The sequence below is a fragment of the Montipora capricornis genome, chromosome 8, assembly GCF_036669925.1.
Source record: "Montipora capricornis isolate CH-2021 chromosome 8, ASM3666992v2, whole genome shotgun sequence".
In the NCBI taxonomy this organism is placed as follows: domain Eukaryota; kingdom Metazoa; phylum Cnidaria; class Anthozoa; order Scleractinia; family Acroporidae; genus Montipora; species Montipora capricornis.
The window spans coordinates 1,611,706-1,639,205 of NC_090890.1; the positions used below are offsets into that span (position 1 = coordinate 1,611,706).

Consider the following 27,500-nt stretch of genomic DNA (forward strand, 5'->3'; position numbering starts at 1 on the left):
CCGTTCCAAATGTATAATATTAAATGAAATTAAGAATCAAGGTGTAACTGCACAACGGCTTTCACAATCAGTTCAGCTGACAAATTAAATGTATCTGGGACATTTCATAAAGATCGATTTACGCCAAACCTCGTGCATTAACCGCTAGGAAATGCACGCCTTTTCACTGTGGCTAATACCGTCAAACACGTAGTTCCTTCCTTCAACATTCAACCAGGAACAATTTTTGTAACTGACGTCCCACGCGTTTTCAGGAAAGTGAACAGCTGTAGTATATTTGCTTATGTATCATTTAGTATGTCTTGAGCAATTCAGCTCTGTCTCGAAGCGAACGCAAACCCTGTGAATACTGGCCTTCGAGCAAGGGAACACCATGAAACAAAAAATTTGCGAGTGAGTGTACAAAATTAGAAAATAATGCTCAGCTGAATGCTGCTTTGGAGGAACATGATTGCAAGTCTCACAAATTCTCTAAAGCTCACCGCTAAGATCTTCTTTTCGCAAAAGTACTCGTTGCTCTTGAGACGAATTGTATTCTGCTAGCGCTCGTGCTCATTCAAAAAACTTCAGCTAATTCGGCATAACCAACACGGAAACCCGTCAGAAGTTTGCAGTTGTGTTTTGGTGCAGCCTTTCGAGTCAATAGTAAGCCCAATAACACCAGTCTAGGAACTGTTATCAGTAATAAATAATTTAAACCTTCTTGTACGAGTTCATGTTAACCACAAATTGATTTGTGTCATCAAACCTTGTCAGTTACTATATCGTTTGTTCAAGGCTAGACTTTCAGTCATGCACAAATGGCTTTCTAAACGACTCCAATAGTTTTTCCAAACATATCCACGATACATGAAAAAAAAAAAAAAGAAAAACAAAGGAGGAATTCGAGGAAAAATCACTTCTCGCCATGCTTCTCTCTGAAACCGTACATCTCAAGATCATTTCAAGGTTATAAATATAAAGGCGGGTACAAAGAAAATACGTTTTGTTACCTATTTTACTTTTCAAACGATCTTACATCAAGAAGACTGAAATAGTCTCTTTGCCATAAGGTGTTGAACTCTCAAAGAAAGTAATGGAACAGAGAAAAAGGAAGACATCATGCATTTCTGAGCTTTTGTGTTAGGAGCTGATAGAGTACTGAGTCGATCTCTGAGTGAAACAGACTACCTCAGAACGACCGACTTATTGACTGATTTCGTCCCCATTTTGAGTTGAGCCAGCTCGAAAAAAGAACAATTATACATTATTGTGAGCATATAATTGTTTGTCAAGATTCCTTTCAGCAAGAGAATCATTCATGAAGGTCGATGTTTCTGAAAATAAATCTCCTCGATTGAACAGATGCAGAGGGATATTATCACAAAGGTAAAATAACTGTAGAGAATAGAGAATGTAAACAGGTATTATTTAACTACTATTTAACCGGCTCCTTACGCCAAATTAACATCATTGACAAAGATCCTTGCAACCAACGTGGACGCAAAAATTGACAGGAATATGTTCTCTTCTCTAAAAGAACGCTCGTATATTATGTATATCTATATATGCATATGCTACTAGTGCCGGTACAATTTAACTTACTTTATTACGTTCTTAAAATTAAAAAAGTTGGCTTGAAATATAAATAAAAGTACAACTTAAGTTTGTTATATCACGTCTGCCAGGTACTTAATGTTATTTGGAAAATAACCCTCACAGCCATTATTAGTGGCTTAAATACATCACCAAGAGTGGACTGTTATCTGATGACTGCTTCTCATAGCTGCCTGGTAGACTATGTGACAGTGGGGAAAAATGAAAAGTTATAAATTTGATATCTTGGTTACTACAATGCTTTGCTTAAAAAGAGAATTAGCTTAAATGTTTCTCTAGACACTCGGGTGCTGACATTCTTTTCTATTTTATTAACTTTGCCAGTCAAGCTGGCAGAGCGCCACAACAGCTTGCGCCAATTACTGTGGCCCCTTTTTTTACCCTCCCAACCATGATACACAACAGAGGACAGACCACAACACCGGGAACTACGTGCCCTACTCTTAGCGACAAGTGTGTGGGTTCTTTTACGTCCCACAGGATTATTAACATTTAAGGATTGTGAGACGGGACCTCCGGCTTATCGTCCTTATCCGAGAAGACTTGAAAGTCTATCCATTTGCAGATGTAGTTACAAAGGCAGCACTTTCTCCTCAGTTATTTAAAGACCCTGAGTGTTGGTCCGGCCGGAGTTGAACTCGCGACCTCCCGCGTGACAGTCCGGTGCTCAACCAACTAGTAAGATGAAGACCCCATTGACACATGCAGAGATAAGAAAAACAAAAGCTCCAAGGATTGCTTGCACTGATGATTTTTGGTGCCTGGACCCACTGTGCATTGGATGAAGTTATTTGTCTGGGGACAAGCAACATGGTTAATGAACTTAGGCTCCTTGTGGCTTGTCATTATGTTTATAATATTACGTATCCCACTAAGTGTGGAAATGTAAAGTAGTTTTGTTTTGTGAAGCCACACAGTAGCAAAAAGCAAGGAAGAGAGTGGCAGTGAACAATTTTATCTCTGCCCTCTCCTAATTCTTGTGTCTCTTTAAAGGGGTACTGACGTGGGTTGACTTACAAACTTTTGATGGCTCTTTTCTTTTTCTCTTCTAAGGGAATCGACTATTTATCTTGCTCAGAGATTCTTCATTTTACACAAGAACCATTGCCACTGTCATTTTGAATTTTTCAAGATTTCAATCCAGCGCTCCCAACTTGAAAACATTAGCCCAATGTTTTCAATTTTTGAGTCCAAAAGCTGATGCATGTCCAACATGCAGTAACAGTGCCCCTTTAGAGCAAAATATTTAAAAGTCTTTTTACTGTATTGAATATAATAAGTTGTTCCCATTCCTGATAAAACCTTCTGAACATTACATGGAAAGCCAGATACTTTTAAAGAGTGAGATTATTTATTATTTATTCATTTCTTTTAATTAACTGAATTTGGTATATTCTCAATGCCCTTCAAATTTGGACCCATAAGGTTGTGACTTTCATCGTTGGGAAGACTGCCTTTCATGGCTCCACCACTGACCATTACTTTCCCAAAAAAATTGAAACAGTAATAATTTTTGGATAATGTCAATGATCAATTACATTGACTCTTCTAAAGGCCAAAAATGAAATCTGCAACAAAGCATTTTCTGTCTAAGGTTCTATGATAAATTACCCACCTCACTAGTTTATTATGCTTGTGACAGGAGGTACTGAGATGTAAGAATGACACGTTTTTGTCTTTGTAAAATATCAAAATAGTTTACAAGAATCACTGTTTAAAAGGTATTATTTTTACATTAATGACACTTTTAAAAATCAAAACTGTTTTTTGTATAAGCAAACTAAATTTGATTCAAATAAAGATGCTATAGTCATTGTGGTGTTCTTTTGATTTCCAAAAAATGAATAAAGTGAATGTGCCAGAGTTAATGGTAGCTTGAGTCTCATACCAGAGTGACTTTAATTCTTATTTTGTGTTATGTGGCCGCAATTAAGTTCGACCATATCACACCCTTGTTGAAAGACTTTCATTGGCTCCCAATTAAGCAACGAATCATTTTTAAAATTTTATTCCTCACGTTTAAAGCCATGTCTGCCTACTGTGCCTTGAATTTTATTATTAAGTTTCTACTTTGTATTGATCATAAAGTATACCTTAGAGCTTTTGTTAAGGCGCTATATAAGTGTATGAATTATTATTATTATTATTATTATTATTATTATTATTATTATTATTTGTTTATTTATTTATTTATTTTTAGATTATTTTTATTTTTAGTTTTTTTTCTAATAATAATCCCTTTCTTAACATATTCCAAGCAAGTTGCTATTTACAAGTTAGAAGTAAAAAAAAAGGAACTATTAAAACCTATTTACAATTCACTTCCTTTAAAAAAGAGACTAGTATGAAGCACAATAAACTTACGAAGATATTCTTATTTGTAATAAGAAAAATTCACGTCATAAGCGTATTCTGACTAAAAAAAAGTTTTGGAAATAAAGATAAGCTCCTTAAAGAAAAGCCACTCTTATTAAAATTATTATTATTATTATTATTATTATTATTATTATTAATTTATTTATTTATAGTTTTTTTTTGTAATAATTATCCCTTTATTAACATATTCCAAGCAAGTTGCTATTTACAAGTTAGAAGTAAAAAAAAAAGGAACTATTAAAACCTATTTACAATTCATTTCCTTTAAAAAAGAGACTAGTATGAAGCACAATAAACTTACGAAGATATTCTTATTTGTAATAAGAAAAATTCATGTCATAAGCGTATTCTGACTTAAAAAAAGTTTTGGAAATAAAGATAAGCTCCTTAAAGAAAAGCCACTCTTATTAAAAATTATTATTATTATTATTATTATTATTATTATTATTGTGGAGTTAAAATAACTCCTGTCTTTTATGGGATAGAGTTGAAGACACTCCTTTTTCAATCTAATACAACTGCTAAACTGCAGTCACATTTAAAGAGTGAAAATTACTCCAAAACAGAGCTATTTTGAACCGAAAATTCTAACTCCGTTTTTCGAGTTAAACTGAAAATTACTGTAGATTAATTAATATCATCACGATTGCCTTACACGTCTTCTTTGTCAGCTAGTCAATTATATGGTATATCGTTACCTACAAAACTGCATGCACATCATTTTTTTCAGTGCTTGATGTAAAAATTTAAAACGTGATCATGTATTCGGTAATATATTCAAAAGGAAATGACGTAGAGGAAACGAAAATAGGCGTTCAAGCTCCTTTACAATTTTTAGTGTGTGCAACAAATTCTCTACCGGTTTTTATTTGGTGAGAATGTGCAAAAGTTCAGCTACCTCCATAACAGGCGAAATATTTTACGCTAACTGCCTTCGCATCATCGGTTCAAGCTCATCTGTTCAGTGATCAGTGATGAATACAAGGTATGCTATACGATAACCAACAGCGGTTCTCTCTCTACTATTCCGGCTAAATGTATGGGTTTGCAAAACATGAGAGCGTTCTCGTAGGCAATTTATTGTATCGTACCATTTTTCTTCATATTATACAATCATCAAATGGCACCTTTGGTAAGCCACGGAGCCCACCCGCATTTATCAGCACTCCACAACCAATGCGACATTACTGGACGTAAATCGCGTGCAGCCATATCTTGAAACTTATGGCACATTGAAAGGAAAAAAAAGACACTTTTACCGTGGATCGCTCATACTGACCGACAGTTTGGATACGAATGATAAAAGATTAGTTTAAATATGAACTAAGAGTCGTCGCTGGCATCTTATCCCCTGCATGAAGAACTGGCTGCCAGTAAAGAATCAGATACGTAAACAAACGTCTCGTCTTTGATAAACCGATGAATTGCTTGCCTGCTTATTACAACAACCGTTCCAAATGTATAATATTAAATGAAATTAAGAATCACGGTGTAACTGCACAACGGCTTTCACAATCAGTTCAGCTGACAAATTAAATATATCTGGGACATTTCATAAAGATCGATTTATGCCAAACCTCGTGCATTAACCGCTAGGAAATGCACGCCTTTTCACTGTGGCTAATACTGTCAAACACGTAGTTCCTTCCTTCAACATTCAACCAGGAACAACTTTTGTAACTCACATCCCACGCGTTTTCAGGAAAGTGAACAGCTGTAGTATATTTGCTTATGTATCATTTAGTATGTCTTGAGCAATTCAGCTCTGTCTCGAAGCGAACGCAAACCCTGTGAATACTGGCCTTGGAGCGAGGGAACACCATGAAACAAAAACAGTGTATAAAATTAGAAAATAATGCTCAGCTGAATGCTGCTTTGGAGGAACATGATTGCAAGTCTCACAAATTCTCTAAAGCTCACCGCTAAGATCTTCTTTTCGCAAAAGTACTCGTTGCTCTGGAGACGAATTGTACTCTGCTAGCGCTCGTGCTCATTCAAAAAACTTCAGCTAATTCGGCATAACCAACACGGAAACCCGTCAGAAGTTTGCAGTTGTGTTTTGGTGAAGCCTTTCGAGTTAATAGTAAGCCCAATAACACCAGTCTAGGAACTGTTATCAGTAATAAATAATTTAAACCTTCTTGTACGAGTTCATGTTAACCACAAATTGATTTGTGTCATCAAACCTTGTCAGTTACTATATCGTTTGTTCAAGGCTAGACTTTCAGTCATGCACAAATGGCTTTCTAAACGACTCCAATAGTTTTTCCAAACATATCCACGATACATGGAAAAAAACAGAAAAACAAAGGAGGAATTCGAGGAAAAATCACTTCTCGCCATGCTTCTCTCTGAAACCGTACATCTCAAGATCATTTCAAGGTTATAAATATAAAGGCGGGTACAAAGAAAATACGTTTTGTTACCTATTTTACTTTTCAAACGATCTTACATCAAGAAGACTGAAATAGTCTCTTTGCCATAAGGTGTTGAACTCTCAAAGAAAGTAATGGAACAGAGAAAAAGGAAGACATCATGCATTTCTGAGCTTTTGTGTTAGGAGCTGATAGAGTACTGAGTCGATCTCTGAGTGAAACAGACTACCTCAGAACGACCGACTTATTGACTGATTTCGTCCCCATTTTGAGTTGAGCCAGCTCGAAAAAAGCTGTGAGCGTATAATTGTTTGTCAAGTTTCCTTTCAGCAAGAGAATCATTCATGAAGGTCGATATTTCTGAAAATAAATCTCCTCGATTGAACAGATACAGGGGATATTATCACGAAGGTAAAATAACTGTAAAGAGAATAGAGAATGTAAACAGGTATTATTTAACTACTATTTAACCGGCTCCTTACGCCAAATTAACATCATTGAGAAAGATCCTTGCAACCAACGTGGACGCAAAAATTGACAGGAATATGTTCTCTTCTTTAAAAGAACGCTCGTATATTATGTATATCTATATATTTATATGCTACTAGTGCAGGTACAATTTAACTCACTTATTACGTTCTTAAAATTAAAAAAGTTGGCTTGAAATATAAATAAAAGTACAACTTTGTTATATCACGTCTGCCAGGTACTTAATGTTATTTGGAAAAATAGGAAAATGCGCGGATTGATTTAGGTATTGCTGCACAAAAATGTCGACCGCGCGGGCAAATCTTTCAGGCCACTAAGAGTGTTACGAGAAATTGCAAACGCTACACGGGTTCTCTACATTAATGGATGTATTTTTTTGATATGCGAAGATCGGTGATCTGAACGACTAAAAGATCTTCCACAAAGAGGACATACGTACGGCTTTTCTCCAGTATGTCTTCGATAGTGGCGTTTGAGTTCATCTGAACGTCGGAAACACCATCCACAGTTTTCCCAAGGACACAGGAAAGGTTTTTCACCCGTATGAATCCGCTTGTGAGTTCCGAGATGAGAGCTTTTGGTGTAACGCTTTTTACAGCCAGGGAAATCACAGAGAAAGGCATGATGTAGTTCCAGTTCTTTGTTATCGGAAACAGGTTGGACTGTTTGTGCATGTGTACTGAAATTACAGCCGTATGCTGCATCATCGTTCGATGTCGTATGGACAGAAGACGGCGTTGTTGCAAGCACAGTTTCCTGTGGCCACTGGTGTCTTAGATTTAGATCTGGAATAGACGCCGACTCTGCAACAGTGCACGTTCCCATTGTCATTCCTGTCTCTGGAAAGCGGCAGTTTTTCTTTCCTATGGTCATTTCTTTAAGCTTGGGTTGGGGTAGAGGCGACGAGGTTTCCACCGGTAGCGTTGCAGGAGAAGATGAACACAGATAGCTATCCATCTCACGAAGGATCTTTTAGAGAAATAAGGGTTACCTTTAGTTTTATCCAACATCATGATTATTTCTGGTTTTAATCCCATACCTTGACTGATTGATATCGGGGAACAATGGCTTTTGTCGGAAATGTATGTAGTTGTTAAAACTGAAGAACTTTAAAGGATCCCTGTCGTCCTTTACAGTTAAATTGCTAATGGCCATACATCTCCTTCAGGGCTCACAAACTCGTAAGAGAAGTTCGGCTTTATATCGCGAAAAGGTTAATTTACTGAGATATGAAATGAGAGAACAACTTTTTTCAGGGAGTTTGTAGAACAAACCGTCATTTTGATCCTCTGAGGAAAATCAGCCATTTATACAATGCCTCTCGAACTCATGATCCTTAATTGTATTTCTTACTCAAAATAAGTGAATAGATTTCCGAGCAGTTGTCAATGTTTTCCTCCAATTGCTATTCAGTTATCAGCGGTAATATAAGGCTAGAAAACTAAAATATTGTCTGATTGTTTTATGTACCGTCCGAGGGTATCACAAAGCTCGAACTCGTCATTAGTGTTCACTCCAAAGCTCACATCAGAAATACATGCTATTATAATATCACTTAGAAAATGTGTAAGTAGACTAAATCATTCATGCATTGCAACTGACCTGTTGAATTTCTTCCTCCCTGGTGGGTATTAGCAGCGAATAGATGTCGGCCGTTGCCAGATTTCCTTCGCCCTGATACGAATTTTGGTACATGACACCGTCTTGTCCTCTAAACAAGTTATCGAAACTTGTACAAGCCATAAGCATTTGGCTGTCTTCTTTTTAAGAGAGGGCCCCATGAACGACTCTTTGTTTGTCCACTCAAATTTTGCATAGGCATTGTATTTGTTTTCTCTGGTACCAACAGAAACTGGAAACAATGCTTATGCAAAATTCGGGAGGACAAACAAAGAGTATTATCGTATTCTTCGAAGTGGCCTATGTGTGCCTATGTGTGAATCCGATTTCTGGCACCACATTCATTGAGCGGATTTAGCTAAGATACCCATAAGGCATACAACAGTAAAATATATAAAACGTAATTCTTCCTGATTGCGTGCTAGGATTACTTGACCTTTACGTGGGTTTGCGTGAATCTCTGCGCTTCCTGAAGTTAGCTGTGGATTTAGCAGTCACCTAACCCGATCGCCAGTGTTCTTAAGCAAAGTTTGCCGCGCATTCGTTAGCCCCTCAAATGCTCTCCGAGGCTATATTAAGAGTCACGCTGCAACAAGCAAAGGCCAAGTTATCAAGTGTGCTCAACGACGTTTAAAACGGGCTTTGAAACGTCGCATGTGCCGTATTTGCATTAGATTCAGCACATGTAAAATGCGACGTTTAAAACGGTCCAAGTTACAAGAGCGGCTTTCCTTTCACCCTTATCTAGTTACTTCATGTCGGACACAATTATCCTTTTAAGTAAAAACTTAAAGACTTTTGAATCTAAGGCAACAGCTAAACAATAAATGAACAAGAAAGATCGCGATTGATTTAATGTGCTGTTCCGCAGTTTTTCAGTCACGTAGATGATTCTAAAAGGGCAAGAAAGTTCGGGTAATGTTCGGAGGCTCCGATTGGTTCCCGAAATAGAAATTAATTTTCTTCAGACTCAAACGCGGAGGTATCGAATATTCGCCAGTCGCTCGCTTTGTTTCGAGACTTGTGTATTGCGAAAGATATTCACGAACGGAGTTAAACAATGTGAAAACTGTAAATAACAAAAGGAACTTCTTTGCATTTGTACGTGACTTGGCACTCGGCTCATTCCTTGTAATACGCAAATTCAGGTTTCAATGTTTTAAAATCGCGGCGTTTTCTGAATCATGAGTGGAAAAAAACCACTGGTAAGAGCGATACGTTACAATAGGGTTCGATCAGGTGCAAATTGTGCACGGACCAAGTCGTTGCAACGACTTCAACTTTTTGGAACGCTAAATATTCCTGGAAAGAACTAACCACTTGCATTTAATCAAGCATATAATATCAACATTTTTTTGCTCATTTTGTCCCTTGTGCGTAATCAAGCTGCCTAACGTCCCTAACTGGCAGAACTTGTGGCAGGACTGGACTTGAAATTTAAGCCCACACATATCCTCAATTTACCCTTCCCATACGGAACTTTAATTAATTTCAGCACGACATTTAACTTACAAAGACTCCGATTCAAGTTTAATGCGATTCTCCCGGTTATGGGATCTGTGGCACAAGTGAAATATAACCGACAGAACGGTTTTGTATAAGGATCGAGCAGCAGAAGAAACAAAGCAATATGTTTCTTTCTTATTCTTAGTTGTTCTCACAAAGTTCCGAACACTAGACATGAAAACCGTAATGTTGATGAGAATTATTATTCACAGGGGTAATCTTATTTTCTTTCTGTGATAATTTGTCTTTTGTTAAAATTTGTAAAATAGATCTTATTGTTAAAAAGGAGATTACACTGGCAGTTTCTGCTAAATTATGTCTCAGTCGTACTTAAGGCTATAATTTACATTGTCTGGTGTTTCGTATTATATTGCAATAGGGGCACGAGTTATAAAAGACGTTTGATTTCAGTTTTTTTTCCTGTGCAGCAAAATGCACAATAGAATAACTTGGCGGTGTTTGATTGGGCAATGCACAATAGAAAGCACGTGGCGCTGCTTACATTGGTTATTTAAAGCAAACGCGTTATCCAAGATTATGAAGAGCACTGTGATGCGTTGTTTCGGATTACTGAAGATCGACATTGCGTTGGCTTAATCGATTTCTTCTTGGGGTGCCCAAAACACATACAAAGAAAGGCATAGGCTTTTCGCAGTAGACCCACACTAAAAGATATCAAGCGTCAGCTTTGAAACAAGTCGTTCCGCGAACTGAATGAAACAAAAATATACTCGAATGTAACTTAAATAGACGCAACTATTGAAAGTGATACAAGTCAAAATACAAATTCTTTAATGAGCAGCGGGTACCTTATTGAGAACTACTCTGAAGATGACAGCGACAAAGACGATCACTCCACAAACAAATGGACGCCATATTGGGATCTTCTGAAGACAAAGTAAAAACATTGGCACAGCAAACAAATGGCCTCACGCTTGTACCATTTTCACCGCGAACAGCCTACCGCTCAGTGTACCATTGACTACGGAGATAAGTTTTTTGTCTACTGCGTTTTTTAGTTTGTTGTTGTTAAACAGTTTATTTCTTGTAGTGGTCTAGCTTCTTTCGTTTGTTCAACTATATAGCCATATTAGCGATCGTTGTTCACAGCCAAGTTGTTTATATAGTTCTGTTCTAGTGTTACAAGATTTGATGTCATCAGTGGAGACTGTGATCAGCTCTTTAGAAAATAAATGTGATGTAGTTTGAAAGGCTGTACAGTTATTTGATTCTCAATGGTAATAAAGACTTGATTCCAAAGGAGAAATACAGGTCTCGATAAGCACAAGTGTGTTTACTTTAGTTGTGATTTGCGTGTGCATTGACATTGACGTGCCCGAGAACCGAGCAGAATTACAGAGAAAAGGCTGAGACGTCTATTTTATAACAGCAGAAAAAAGAGGAAACTTGCTGGGACGTATTTGGTTAACAATGTACCGAGGTCATCCACATTTCATCGTATTACTAGCCAAGGAAATCACTTGCTCGTAAACACAACTATAGGAGCTACCTCAGGTATGCGTTTAAATGTAAGCACGTGGTATGTAACACTTTTCCAAAAGCGTGGATGAACAGGTAAATGCAAAATGATGTTTGATACATCGAAGCATGTTCCTTAAACTTAAAAGTGTGTTTGTATTTTTAAAAATATTAGCAACACTTGTGCTATCCAGACCATTTGCAAAATGAAAGTTAAATTTAATACAGAAATCAGGAATACCCGGTAAGATTTGTAAAAGAATGTTGTTGTTCTGTTTTCTCAGAAACGGAACGTATTTATTTTGAATTCAGGGTGAACTATTTACACAGTGACCAATCAAAACAGAGTTTGTAATTGGAAATCTAAACATCTTTGAGATACAAAACCAAACTTGTGAACACGTAAACCTGAAATATTGCAAATCACAATGCTGACAAACCCAAATAAGAAGGAAATGGATCATGGTTAGGACGTTTTGGATATCTGAATGATTTTGGGTTAGATTAAAGGATATATTGTTAGAAATTCTCAAGTTATCCCTTTTCGTGTTAAATAGTAATGCAAACAAGTCTTAGTAATAAATTGGATTAACGAGGCAAATGTAACGCATGTAATCATGAGAAGATTCACGGAAAACGGAATTTAAAATGTTATGCATGGGTAAGTATTTGAAGGTATTTGTAGACTTGATGCTTCGATGTATTGTGCACATAAACGAGTATCTGTTCTTCTCTTTAAATGAGATTTTACAGCATTATCAGCAAATACGGTTAATGTTACGTGACCGTACTAAAAGGGCTATTCATGTCGCGATAGTTATCTTCGCGTTCTTTGTTGTCGGCCGTTCAAGGTCATACAATCAACGGGTTTCTTGAAAATAAAACGAGGACATGAAGACTTTGTTCCTAGATTTCAGATTATAACGTACACCTGCATTGGCCAAATCTGTTAAAGCCTCATTCATTAGTGCTAAAGAGCACGGTGTAATGCTTACCTGCTACATGGTAGAACCTGTGCAACTGGCTATTTTAATAGACAGGGTCTAGCTATAAAAGCCTCAGTTAGTCGTCCAAGGTTCACTTGGCAGTTTGTCTTCTTTAGTAAATCAACTAGCTGTTTGCAATTTGTCAAAGTTCTCCCCCTCCCTCCCTCCCTCTCTCCCTTTGGAGATGGGTTGTATTTATCCCTTTGCCGTCATTAAAATTGGGTCGCTCCTGCGTGGTGTGGTTTAAGTCTGCGCAGCGACTTCCCCCAAGCTTGTTGGCTCGTTGCCTTTGTACATTGCTCACTAGCCAATACTCTTGTCCAATCCAGCACTTCCTGTTTACCACTCAGCTCGTAGTGCTGGAGAGATCTTTGTCACGCAATCTGGAAGTCGCATAGGCTAAACCAGCCGCAAGGCAGTGTTTTCCTCAAAAAACCGCAATACGTCTGTTGTCTAGTTCCATTGCGCCTTGCGTTATGTGTTTAAAAGCGAATTATGCATGTTGATACCAAGGAACAGTGACATTAATGGTTAATATTCCTTGACAGGCTTCTCACCGTTCAGAGAGTTTGCGTTCACATTTCTATCTTTGTTTCTCGAGAGTTTCAATACACGAAGCGAAATAACAATGACAGGCCAAGTGACCCCACACTACAGTATTCTATCTTTTCTCCTGCCCTTACCATTCCGGAAACGAAACACTATTTTTTTAACACCGACTCCGTTTACGTACAGAGGTTATTTTTCATTAGACAAGAGGTTTGGAAATAGAATTCAAATAAAAAATATTTCTCTTTGAAATGTTCTGTTTGTAAGTCGCTTTAATACTGCATTCGCTATCAAGCGCGGTGCGAGTCAACAATTAAAACAAGTGATTTTAAGAGAGGATGGGAGAGAGAGAGAGAAGAAAAAAAAATTATTTACCAGCAAAGGGTCTGTCCGAATAGCAAAAAAAAATGTGATATCGGTCTTGAAAAAGCTGCCCTCGACCTGCGGCCTCGAGCAGCAATTTCAAGGCCGCGGCCACAGTTTTTCTCTTTACGGGCCTCCCAGCTGGCAAATAACATATTAATTTTATTTTGACAATTGGGTGCATGCTACTGTGAGTATTTAAATTACAACAAATGGTATATTTTAAATACTTGATTCTCGTGCTATGGATTCATTTGGCATGGCCATCCTCAAGGGACTTTGTACTTCTGAAAGTATTTTTAAGAGTTGAGATAGCCTGCGTAGTAAGCGTTCCTTTTCGACAAAAAGAGCTTCGAAACGATTGTCCGCAAACTGGCCGCGCGGAAGTTGAGGCAAGAGACTGAGGGAACGCTTGCAAGAAGACCCCCTATTTTTGAAAAACCCGTTCGCCCACGAACGGGGCCTTCTGATTGGTGCGGCACAGTCACAATGATTGACAGGTGACAAATTCTGGAGCAAAATATTTCTCCTAAGTTCTAGCGTGACAAAGGCAATGGTGGAAGATGTGGAGGGTTTTGAATCGTGTGTCGAGTCCTATATCATGGATTGAGACAAGATAAAGACAACTGCGCAGCCTGTTAAATCTTCTCTTTGTAAAGTTATTCGATTTTTTAAAGCACTTGTACTTGCTATTTCATCTACGATTTCGTGACGATTTGACCAAAAACGTTCTGTGGATTATCAAACTAGCGAGGAGGTTTGCCTGTAATTTCCAGGAGATTTAGTACGATCCATTCGTCAACCACTCTGCACCAACAAAGTAGCCAGCAAGTCGCACTGAAATCGTCGTTAGTTTTAAACTTAAACCTATTTGAATGGTTTCATGGTCAGCTTTGCTGGAGATTTGCATTTAACGGCCTTACTTACCACCCATCGAACTCTGTACGAGTTTATATGTTTCTAAATTTCGTATTTTACGAGCGCACGGATTGCTTACAAGTATTTTACGAGCGCACGGATTGCTTACAAGTTCTGAAAATTGGCTGTTGTTTTCGATAACTTCTATTCCAACCGCTCTGCAAATATCAGCTAGAATTTGCCCGTAAGTTTCTTTTCAATGGTTTAAACAAATTTTCAGAAGAAACATAACCAGTCGTACCCGGCTTAGGGCCGATTTACACGGTACGATTTTTGTCGCATGCGACAAGCTTACGACAGGCTCCGACATGAGTTACGATTGTCGCAGCGTTTTAAAACATGTTTTAAAATGCTACGACATTTTTTCTGACGTACACAACAATCGTAAAGCATGTCGTGGGCCTGTCGTAAGCCGTTGTCGCATGCGACAAAAATCTTACCGTGTAAATCGACCCTTAGAAGCTGCCGTTACAAATGTAACATTTAAAATCACACTGGCAAATTCTGCGTTGATCACTCGGTGTTTCCTCGGTGCCTCGGTTTGTTTTGTCGGAAGCCAACATGTGTTAACATGGTTATCTTTTATTGGCTAATTTGTTAATAAGACGTCAATCAGCGTGTGTCAAGTCAACCATAAATAGGTGGGCGTTTTTCAAAAATAGGGGGTCTTCTTGCAAGCGTTCCCTTAGTCTCTTGCCCCAACTTTCGCGCGGCCAGTTTGCAGAAAATCGGTTCGAAGCTCTTCTGTCGAACAGGAACGCTTGCTACGCAGGCTAGAGTTGAGATATAGTGCACATCTTCACGTGTCGCGCACGTGACAAAGGTTTTTTTTGACGTGCATCAATGCACGAAAGTTTGGTCATCTTTGAAAGATGTTTATAAATCTCACCTTCGTTTCTCTTTCATTTTTTTTCTGCAAAAGATGTTTCGATGAGTCATTTCGTTTCATCTTAAACCGTTCAATTAGCGTTTCCTTTCTCAAACACTGAGCAAGAATAACCATCGATCAGTAAAAAACAATGTGCTTTTCTCAAATTTTACCTCGTGTCCAGTGGTCATTGTCACCACCTGTAATGAAGATAGTCTGGGTCCGGGTATTCACTACATACACAGTCGAACATCATGAGAATCGCAATGTAAGGGCGATGTAAGAAAGACAGACTTCTCTGTTTTCTTTTCTTTAGTGCTAAATTAACGATACACCACTGTACTTTTGCAGGCCCGAGTATAGGCTACTTGTAGCCTTTTGTTTCGGTCTTAAAAAATGATTGTTCTACAAAACTTAGCAAGTTGAAGCTCAAAAAGAGCACCGTATATTAGTTGAAAAGGCGGCTATTATTTTAAACTATGACTGAGACCCTTGTGAGGGAGGCTAATTCATCTAGGTCAGGTAAAGCATCTCGGCATTTCGTTTAATCGTTTCTCACCTATAAAAATAACTCTCATAGCAACTTGACCCAACTTACTTGGCGGCAAAATAACTGTAGGTTTTCCACACGGTATTTTCAGCTAAAGATAATCACCCAACGTTTGCGGATTGAGGGGAAGTGTTACGACCTTCGCAAGGCCTTTCCCGGCAGTTTGGTTGCAGAAAATGGATCATTGGTGCCGTAATGCGGGAACTCTGACTTATCCGTTTTCACTTGTCTGTTTGGTTGCTAATCTCGTTATAAAACATACAATGTTTTGCGTTTGTGAGCATTATTCTTAAAGTAAACAGTCTGGGGATGCTGCATCCTTAGCCGTAAATCGCCCAGGAAACAAACCTCCTTTTTTTTGGTTAACCTTCTAACCAGAATCTTGACATTTTATTACAAGTATTAAACTCCGAGCGCGTTTTTAAAACATCCAATCATTGAAAAAGATGCAGTATGATATACAACAGAAGACCTAAGCGTTTGCAACAATTTCCCTGGAAGTTTCGACCTCAGCTCATAGCCAAGTTTATTATTCGAAATAATCCGTAACATTTAAACACTTTAACGCCAGCTACGGTTTATATCATGGAATAAATTTAATACATCCGGTTTTATTCAGTAATTAAAAACTGATCAAAGTGCAGCGTAATTGCGCGATGTAAATCTTTCGTGAACGAGTGACATGAAAAATGTCTCTTTCTGTAATTCGATAATTACAACAACTGATGAATGCTCGTTTCAGTGGCAGTTTAAAATGATACTAATCTCTAGTGTTTTGAACTATTCTGCAATTCAGTGGAGGCCTTGTTAGCTAATATGTTCTGTAAAAAGTTTTCTTTAAATGATGTAACTATTCTTTGAAATGCGTAATATATAGATTTCGCGGCAATAAAACGAGAGATTGAGGACTGAATGAAACAGTTTCGGGCATTGGGCAAACAAAACAATATCTGGTAGCTAGATTGGATCATCTTGGATGATAAAAATGAAGTGTGTAATAGGATCAATGAACAAATATTTTCACTGAAAATTGAAGTTGTAGAGTATTGTTTTGGCTCTCGTATTGCGGGCGAAATGAAAGAGTGACACGGAGGAGGCTATTTGAGTTATCAGTCAACATCCTTTGATTCTTTTATGTAGTATTTGCGATTATTTTACTGACCCAGATCCGGCGATATAATTGTGCAAAATCTTCCCAACAAAAAATGTTCATCATGACTCATTTGTATTATACACTGTGGGAAGGAGGGATACGGTTCATTCAAAAGATTGCATTCCAGTAGATTTAACTGTCAGAGTGCAAGGTGAAGTACTGCATATTTCTATGTAATCCATCTAACGAAGAGTTTCCACTTTTAGGGCTCAGGCTAATGCTCAGGTGGATTGCATGGGAATACATAGCACTTGCAAATTCTGGCGGTTAATTTGTATGATGCATGATGGTTATGCAATGCTTTTAAGTAGAATGCTAAAAGAAAAGGGGCGTTCTTTCACTGTTTGAGATAGACACTATAAATATAGTACTTTTTTTTTTACTTTCGTCATCTCAGCTGTTGAAGGAACGACACACAAGCAGCGGTGACAAACATGAGATACAGCGAACTCTTGCAGCCCTGCTAGATATCAGATTTGGTACTGTCATTTGTTCTTTTGGTCAGCTTTAACTGAAATGCCACATATATACGGTTAGGGGATGTGAATGGTACCTCCAAAATCTTGGCACTCGCAATATTCGCAAACAAGGGTCTCGGTGTCTCGGCGAATCTTTTCCATTGGTCACCTCTACGGTTCTGTGGTTGCCGTGATAGTTCTCGTTTCACCGTACGGCCCCGACATTACTCCTTTTTTGTCTGCTCTAGACATCTCACGTCTCTGAAACTTTCAATATGCACCCAAAATCTTACCGTAAACCATTTTGTCACGTATTGTTTTGTCAGGCCTCATTTAAAATGATTTTAACTTCACAAGAAAATGGAAACCGACTAGTAGCAGAGCTCGGCGCCCCGCAGGCGCAAGTTTAGAAACAACAATAAAAGCAAGGTGACACACGCTAACACCAACCCGGTTTCACTGGCGAAAAATGTGTGCGCATGAGTCGCGCGATATGTCACGTGACGCGTTTCCGGGACGATCATTGGCTCTCGTGAAAAAAACACTCCCGAGGAGAACAGAAAAATGGCTGCCTTTTGAGAATCGGTAGCTTGTTGGTTTCCGTTCTTTTTAGAGCGATCAAGACTAGTTTTAACGCCAGTTTCAAGTGGAATGTATCCTTAGAGAATGTCTATGTTGTGTAAATCGTTTAAAAGTCCAATCCAACGAGCATCCTCGGAAAATTTGCTTCTGGAAAATTTTATTTCGTGGGAAAAGAGCTGTGTTGAGAAGTACTGTAAGACTGTTGACTCCATGGGGTTCCCCATTGACGAGTAAAATCGTCTGGTGTTAGACAGAGCAAAATACTCTGGCTTTAGACAGAGTAAAATACCAAGTATGGCCGGTTTAGGGGTGAAAGGGTTAATTAAATTAAAGTGCAATCATTACTTTGACTTTCTTTCTTCAATTGAACCAATACAAAGTGACTAATCATCACCTCCACCATTGCTATACAACGGCTTTGGCTTTTAGAACATAGTATCAAAGTTGAAGCTGGTGGCTCAAGGAGTAAACTTTGCAAAAAAGTTAGGTTAAAAATACTTTTATGGTATTTGAGTATTTTTGTAGAACAAATTTGCATAATATCGTTAAAGTCATTAAATCAATGAGAATCCAAACATGAGGAAGCAGTTTGCTTAGGAGGGGTCTTTTCTTTTTTTTTAAAAACCCTTAAAGGTAACAGAATCTTGTTTTCTGGATGTAGGCTAAAGAAATCTGACCCCTTAGGGGAACCAGTTCTAAATTGACAAATGACTGGCATTTTATAATTCATAAGTAAAAGCTACTTGCTCGCTTACCAAATTTTTCTACAGTTCCATTCATTTTTCAGATTGATAGCCTTAAATGTACTGCGGCAACTCTGCCAGCTGTTTGGTCTCAGTATCATAACCAGTACCCCCTTGGGGTAGTTTGTTCACTTCACCACCATTGTTTAACCCTATCCAGGGACTAAAGCAAGGATGGAAATTGATCATAGCTTAAATAAATTGGACCACTTTTTTTACTTCTTACACTTACTGCATTCAACTTTAATTTATTCATCCTTTGAAATGGTAGGAATGATTACTATTATTTACAGTAATTGCTAAAAATTCATTGCATCTAATGTTGAAATATTTTTTACATATGAGTATTAAGTATTTATGAGTCAATGAGTTAGTGCAGTTACCCTAACCCATAAAATGAAAGCTAAAATTGCAGAGAGTGCTTACATGTAGGCCTAATCATTGAAACGAGGGCTTAGGCTTGATCAATAAATTATTGCTATATTGACTATGAGTCTCATTGACTCATGACTCATTGACTAATTGCCTCATAAATCATGGGACCTCTATACGTATGGAAAGGTAACAGGAGTTATTTATGTGAAGTCTTATCCAGAAAACTGCAACATGGGATTATGTAGCTTTTTATGCTTTTGCTCAATGTCTTTGAATGATTATTACGGAAATATGAAGTTATGGTTTTTCTAAAAGTTTAATCTAATGCAAGGGGATTAAAATTATTGAAGCAGCTGTGTTGCAACCAGAGTCCGCAAAGAGAGGTTAGATAATTTGTTGTACTGGAAGTAATTAGTAGGCCAGCGTGAAATTTGTGAAAAGTTTTGGAGGGTGGCACTGAAGAACCTTCAACAAGTTTTCTAAACTTTGAAAATACCTAATTTTATATCGTCCTGCTGTTTTATTGCTGGAAGATAAAATCAATTCCTGATTAAGTATTTCTGTTGTCATGTTAACCCACTACAATGTGAAAGCGTATTATTAGCTGTAGTAAAATTTTGTTAAAGTAAAATTCTCCCTGCTGGACTTCTGAATCAAGTATTGTTGTTTTGGCTATTCAGAGTTAACCTAATCTATGTTTATTTCTATAATTTGGAGGAAAGCAAACAATTGGCATTTTGCTTGGAAAAAAAGGTTTCCTTCTAGTGTGCCCAATATGAGGTGCTATGACATGTTAAGTATGATTTTGGTCATTATTACTGCTAAATTCACTTTAAAATTTATTTTTGAACGACTGAAATACATTTCTTAATTTTCCCCTCGGTCTTAATAAATTTTCCTCTATGGATCACTTGAATGGCAATTTTAACAACTTGATTTTTAAAAAAAATGCGAAAATCTTAACATTTTCTGTTAGATGCCGGACTCCGCGGTTATTATTACTGCTAAATTCACTTAAAAATTTATTTTTGAACGACTGAAATACATTTCTTAATTTTCCCCTCGGTCTTAATAAATTTTCCTCTATGGATCACTTGAATGGCAATTTTAACAACTTGATTTTTAAAAAAAATGCGAAAATCTTAACATTTTCTGTTAGATGCGGGACCCCGCGGAAACAGTGTGTAACTATTTAGTTGGAAGAGAAACCATTTGGAAATTTAGTGGTATCTTTTTTGTTCCACTTTTAAAAAGATAAACGCATGAATTGAAATCAAGATGGTAACCCATTAGCTGGTAAGCTCCACAAACGAATTTCCACTCGAACATTAGCAACCGAGACTCGCGTTGACCTTGAAATTTTTAAAGAAATTTCCCTCGTAGCCATGGCTTAAAAGAGAATCTCGCTGGCATAGAAACGCACCAGGCTGGAAACGCACTATGCAGTCAACATTAGTCCGTTTTATTGGCCTGAAAAAGGGTCTTTTGTCGACAGAGATCTAATAAAATTGATCAAATAAACACCGAATGGCAGCCATGTTTGATTTGAGGTATTGAAGTCACATGACAAGGCCTCGACCAATCAGACATTTTTCGCCAGTGAACAACCCGGTGTGACCAACACATCACGCATGTGCACAAAGATTTTACCCGGTCAATTGGCAGCCATGGACAGCTGTTTCGGCCTTTTGGGCCTCATCAGCATGGCGCAGGTATCATATCAAACGATTATGTTTAGCACCCCTTTAAGTGGCAGCTTCACATGCCAAACATGTGGTAAGCTGGGTTGGGAACAGCAACACTGTTCTCCCACGGCAAGCGTGTGGGAAGGTGGATCACATTAAGAGATCGGTGTGTCACGCCAAAAAGGACGAAACAGCTGTCCATGGCTGTTAATTGACCGGGTGAAACGGTTGTGCGCATGCGTGATGTGTTGGCCACACCGCGTTGGTGGTAGCGTGTGTCACCTTGCTTTAAGTTTAGAGCTGATCGAGGCGGCCAGGCGGCCATACTCCAGCTAGTTTACAGCGTACATCTTTGTTCTTGGACATCTAAGTCATGGTCAATTGACACCTGTCAAAACAAGGTATCCGCTGACCAGTATCAAGAGACTATATCGCGGGATCATGAGCTCATCGAGATCACCTGGGTTTTTTTTTATTTGACCGCTGACCAGGAATTGGTTTTCGATTGAATCGCAGGTTCAAGCCAGCCTAACTTCTTGTAATCACGACACCAAAACATTATCTAGGCTTATTTTTCAAGGGCTTTCTCTGGCTCGACGCGGCTACACGGCTATGCTACGTCAACTCTAATTCTCAACAGTCGACGCTTTTCGTGTTCAGGCGGGAAACGGTTTGGAAAATATTTTTTCCCTCCATTTTTCTCTGGGTTCAATCCACTGTTTGACATATATAGCTGTGGTCATGACCACACTAGTGGCTACGCAGTTCTTCAAGTCAAGCATCTGAGGAATATAAATAAAGCTGACTGTTTATTTTCAATATGTTTAAGCTGCGTTTTATTGCAATTTTTGGCATATTTTTAGAAGATTTTAAATTTTGAATCTCATAAGGATGTTTGATGCCTGGACGACCTATGATAGAAGAGCAGAACTGCGGCTCTTTTAAGAGTCACCACTCGTGTAAAAAAGCAATGAAAAATAAGTTACCCACCCCACCATCGACCAAGTGTGTGGCTTCTATCTGAACAAATAATTGCTCGTGAAATAACCTTCTAACTTACGAGAGGATTTACTAGACCGAGTGTTTGAATCGTAAAATAATCTTGCGACAAAGCGTTTTGTTCCAAGTTGACTCATACAAGGTAACTGCAAAAAATGCCATTACCAAGCAAAACTTCAAACCCCCCGGAAGGGGACTCCTATACAAAAAGGACAGGGGTGCTCGTCGTACCTTTTATGGGTTAAAAAGCGGTTTTGATACCTCTTAGGAGTTCAGCCTCAAAAGGTCCATAGCGGGAGTTTTAGCGGTACCTTGTAAGGTATATAGCCGAAAGATTATGACAGGAGACATTTGACAATTAACTAATTTTTAATTTTGTCTAACTAAAACCCATAATTTGGTACCTCTTAGGGGTGAAAAAAATTTCATGCCACGCCCACAGGACAGGATCTTGGTACCTCTAAGGGGTTCTTCTCAAAATTTCCGACAAGCACCTCCATCATTTTTATATGGGAGTGCTTAAACAGGCAGACTCATCTCTCATTCAAGACGCAATAAGCGCGCATATGATGTGATCAGTGAAGTCCTTACAGTCGAGCGCACGGTCACTTCCGGCTGTCTACATCTATTAACGTTCATCAAACCGAATTCATAATAATTCCGTAAAACAACACAACCTAGGTGAAATGCGAGCATTGTTGTTTTGTTCTGTTTTTTTTTTCCTCACTCTCCTCCGCAAGTAAATCTGAATCTTTTCAACCGTTATAAAGGAAGAACGTGAATGTCTGGCATGTTTTCGCTTAGAAAGCAGTGTGGCAATGTCACTTAAAATAAATTGTGGTAAATTTAGGTTAATAATGGTTGTTCGGCATTCATTTTAGAACATTTGGTGGCTCCTAATAAAGAAGCTGTTGCGTTTTGGGTGACTTCACATGTTCACTGGCTGCTGGTGTACTTCGTCACGGCCTTGGTGCCTTCACTGACGACGTGAATGTCTGTCACGGTTTTCGATTACACTGAAAGCAGCGACGTGAATTAAATGGACAGCTAAGGGGCAATATTAAGAAATTCATGCCCTCCCTACATTTCTGGGTAGTTTATATGTTAAGCAGCGTTTAGGGGAACGCTAAAAAAAAGAAGCAAGTTGTCCCGAGTATAATGCTCGAAATGAGTGTGTTATCGTGAAGTCAGCAATTGATCTCAGTAATTTTTTGCGGTATCAGTTTGCAAAATGAGAACTTTTGAGGAGGAAGTTAAAGCCTTCAAGCGCAGAAATACTCAACTTACATTCGTCCTTCAGCGAGCTTTCTGAGCACACTCAAAACATTCAGTCTAAACATGTCTAAACCGTTTAACAAGAAATTGCGCTGTTGGTTTAAACATTGACTCCCCCGCTCCAATGTAATTCACTCTACGCGGCTAATAAAAGGGATGATTATTCAAGAGGGCTGAACAACAACATCTTGTAAAAATATAGTATGTAATGTTTAATGACCTTTCCACATATGTGGAGTACTCTGTGTCTAATAATTAACTAACGTGGGGCAAAAAGAACCGTTCCTCGGCACCAGCGAGCAGAGTAGTATCGACTTTTGTTCCCAGCAAGCTCTATTATATAGTTTCACGTCTCCATCCGGGAAATTGTTTTTTTATACCGTCTGAGTTTTTACGCTTGTAAGAATCATAGTTCCCCAGCCAGAAAGCAAACCTTGTTTAGAATAAAAAAGTTCCCAGTGAAATCGCTTTCTTTAAACTTCCAGCCAGCACGTTTTGTGTGTAGTTTTTTGCAGAAGTTAAATTTGAAGCCACACGGAACTAAAGAGAATTGCTTCGTTTGATTCATCTTTCTGAAAGAGTTCAGGAGATCGTTGGCCTCGGAGAATTTCCCCTTTGCGTTTTCGCGGGCCTACAATTCATTTACGAGCTATGAAATCTAGAAACAGTTTCAAAGAAACTTTATCTCCACTAAATCATCAAAATAGAACGACGAACGCTGTACTGCATTCCAGGAATGAGGACTTCGGTTTCCCCTCCAACTACCCAGTGGTAGAGCAGTTTGTTAGAGCGTCGCACCGATATCGCGAGGTCACGGGTTCTCTACGCAATTGCTAAAATTGCGTTCATAGCTGCGAGGATCATGGCTCCACTTTAATTTTTTTGTAGTACTTTGTTAAGAAATTCCGGGCAGTATTATAGAGTTTTTGTGCTAACAATGTTAGCGCTATCGATGTTTTGGAACCTCTTAAGAAATCGCAAACACTTCTCTACTAGTTAAGCCGCTGAGCAAGTTTTGATGTTTTGAAACCCCTTACGAGATCGCAAACACTTCTCCACAAGCTCACTTAAAAAGCTACGATGTTTTGGAACCTCTTAAGAAATCGCAAACACTTCTCCACTAATTAAGCCACTTAAAAGGTTTTGATGTTTTGAAACCCGTTGCGAGATCGCAAACACTCCTCCACAAGCCGCTACTTAAAAAGTTTCGATGCTTTGGAACCTCTTAGCTTAAGAAATCGCAAACACGTCTCCACTGATTAAGCCACTGACTAGGTTTGAATGTTTTGAAACCCCTTACGAGATCGCAAACACTTCTCCGCAAGCTCACTTAAAAAGCTACGATGTTTTGGAACCTCTTAAGAAATGGCAAACACTTCTCCACTAATTAAGCCATGTAAAAGGTTTTGATGCAGCTTTTTGGCCTTGCCTTCAGTTGCCAATTTTGAAATTACGTTTGTATAGGATTTCAATAAATCAGTCCGTACGTGACCAAGAAACCTATCAAAGGGTATTGTTTCCTGTGGTGGGTCCCGAAGTATTTTGGTTTATTTTCCTGTTAGAATACAACGATGAAATGATATATGAAGTGGATCATATCAACTGCGGATATGAAATCAAGTGAAGCTATCTATGATCCTCGCAGTTGTGAACGCAATTTTTGCAATTGCGTAGAGAAGCCTGAAAAACCAGCGTAAGTGGCTTCATAGATCAGTTGGTTAGAGCGTCGCACCGGTATCGCGAGGTCACGAGTTCAAACCCCGTTGAAGTCCTGAATTTTTCAGGCTTCTCGCGGCAATTGCAAAAGTTGCGTTCACAACTGCGAGGATCATAGCTTCACTTGTTAGAATACAGTTTTACATTTCTTTTATCTTTATTTATACTACTTTCATAAATTGAATGTTTTTTTCTTATTAAAGCCAATTTTTGGCAGGAAATCGTTTCTTTAAAAAAAATACACAACTTTGCTTGAGTGGTTAAGGTGATTCCCTAATATTGCACTGCGCATCCTGTTCTGCGCATAACACAGCGTAAGGCACGTTCGTATTTAGGCATGACTAAGAGGCTTTCTGGTCAAATTTTACGGCTCAGTTATGTTTTCTTTGTCTCACAAGTCTCGACGGATATTTCTAAACAAAACAATGTTTAAATCCATAAATACTCGTAGCCATGTCTTAATATTGATATATCGAAAGTGACCAAAACATTTCAAAATGGCGAATTTTCGTGCGGGAAAGCTCGCTAGAAAGAAGAATGGTCGTTTCCAAAAAAGGTGGGCCGATGTTTCTCAAATTTACCCAAATTCAATCCAGTTCAATCCTCTCCAGTTTTGTCCATCCATGTCCCCTCTTGGCTTTCCTGTGTTTTGGTAGAGTTATTCTAAAGTTTTGAACATTTATTTTGATATTTAAGTTAATTTTATGACCATTCGATCAGTGCTGAAATTGCCTAAAATTGCATTACCTAGCCCCTTTAAGGAAAAACTTAAATCGCACTTAAACATGCTTAAGGCTCAGATTTAAGTCATGTTTAAGCAGCCCTAAATCTATTTTAAACACATCATTAAGTGTATACTTTTTCTGAATTTAAGGCAAACTAAACTCGAGTTTAAGTCACTACATTTCCTGCCTTAAAGGAAAATTAGACCCGCATTTAAGTCAGTAATAATCCTTCTAAATACATATATTTAGGTTTTCTAATCCATTAGTAAATGGTTGGCAAACACCTTCAAGTCCATATCTTTACAATGAAAGGAAAGGAAAGGAAGAACTTTATTTAAGTGTCTAATCCTCTAGCGCTGTAGAGCACTAATCGGAGACACTGTAAATCGAAATTAACAAGTTAACGCAAATCAAATCAAATTTTGGTTTTTGACGACGCTTGATTCTTCCCAAATTTCATGGCCATTTTTTTCAATCGGGATAAACGTAGATTATGTTCAGTCACTATAAGAAATGTTGGACACTGACTTATTTGAACGTCAAACGACGTTCACTAAAAAGTTGATAAACACATTTCGACCGAAAACCTTCGGTCATCCTTGGTGTGAATTTGACTTCTTTCAACGGTTCATATTTGCGTATGTGCGTGACTGCAAGTAAACGTGTATTCTGCGCGTCGCAAGGAGCATTATGGAAGTGAAACATATATTTGTTATTTGCTGCGGTTCGAAGAATGGCAGCAAATCGTTGTTTTCACGGTTCGCCGGTTTTTGACAGTTTCTATGGTGACGCAAGTACTATAAGGGCGGGATTTTGCTGAGTCGAGCCATTCTACGCTGACGTTGCTGCCAACTTGCTCTCGTTTCGAGATTTGTTATTAATGTCGTTTCGATTTATTTTGTTATCTTACAGTTGTTGGATTTGCCACCCCTCACCCTCGGAGTATTTGTTAAGTGCCTGGTTCTGCATTCGGGAGGTTTCAGGTTTCCTCTAAAAAGGGGGTTTTTCCTGACGGGCAGCAGGCACGTTATTATTGTCTAAGCTTCTGTTAGTTTCAATAAACGCAAACGGGGTCTCATCGCCCGCAGAATGCCGGGCTAAGCGGTACCGTTACCAGTTCTATCCAGTGCAGCAGTCAGTCCCCCTTTTTAACAAGTGACCAGTTGTGTTTGATTTGTTGTCTATTAGAGGTAATAGGGGAAAACGTCAGGAATTTCACTTGCATAATGTTCCTCGCATCGCGCAGAGATCACGGCTCGGTGGAAAACGTGGAGTGCGGGGTGCGGGGTGTGGAAAACGCGGAGTGTGGAAAATAAGGAGTGTGGAAAATTAGGGGTGTGGAAAATGCGGAGTGTGGAAAGTGTAGAACGTTTCAATTTTAATATGAAATTAAGAAATAATCTAATTCCTTATATTCTCATTGAAAATATATTTTCATATGGTTGATATCTTTTTTGTGCACTGCGGTCCCTTGGGAAACTGTATTGCAAGGTCGTTAGCGCCTATTTACACGTTGGAGTTTCTATTGTTTATGCAAGGGTTTTTAAGGTTGGTTGTTCGCGCCACTTTCCATTCACGCTAGCGACCCAGAACTTCGGTCTTTTCTTGTAGAGATTTACTATGGAGAACAGCGACAGTTGCTCGGCCGAGAAGGATTATCTACGCTATCGGCCAGTTGATGGTACCAGCCAATCTGCGTTCAATCTTAACCCATCGATCGCGGAAACCTCCAGAAGGTCAAACCAAACGCAGTCACGCATGGCAGAGTCGCCGCTTGTGCAAAATGTGTTCAATATGTTCAAGAGCTCCTTAGAAGTCAAACTTGAAGAAAAAGGCAAACAGATCGAGGGAAAATCAGGGACTGACAAGCAAGTCGGTCGACTCCGATTCAAGGGAAACCAAAAGCAGTTTGAGCACAACGCCAAGCTTGATTCTGTCCTTGACAGAATTAGAGAGGAGGCTGATGGTTCCAATGTTGCGGTGAGCGAGTTGATAAAAGAAGGAAAGGAATTAATTCTAAAACGGCGAAAGCTTATCAGGATCGCGGATAAATATGTTGATGGCTGGAAGGTGGCAGATGAGTACATGTCGGATGATTTGGCGTCGTGGTCGGA

At 38.6% G+C, this 27,500-nt stretch overlaps 1 protein-coding gene and 1 pseudogene across 2 annotated transcripts in view; one reads left to right on the top strand and one right to left on the bottom strand.

The window, feature by feature from the left end:
- Positions 1–332: 332 nt before the first annotated feature.
- Positions 333–27,500, top strand: part of LOC138059521 (ATP-binding cassette sub-family C member 4 pseudogene) — a 34,442-nt pseudogene continuing 7,274 nt past the window's right edge.
- LOC138060392 (Krueppel-like factor 5) overlaps positions 4,609–27,500 on the bottom strand; it is a 100,004-nt gene continuing 77,112 nt past the window's right edge. The window contains exons 1-2 of one of the 2 annotated variants that reach the window (XM_068906151.1): positions 8,439–8,506; positions 4,609–7,805 (exon numbers count right to left, since the gene is read on the bottom strand). In XM_068906151.1, the coding sequence (XP_068762252.1) occupies positions 7,191–7,793 (603 nt within the window). In that variant the 5' untranslated portion in view covers positions 7,794–7,805; positions 8,439–8,506 and the 3' untranslated portion in view covers positions 4,609–7,190. Of the gene's footprint in view, positions 7,806–8,438; positions 8,507–27,500 lie in introns of those variants that run through there. The other variant, XM_068906150.1, reaches the window with a different exon arrangement.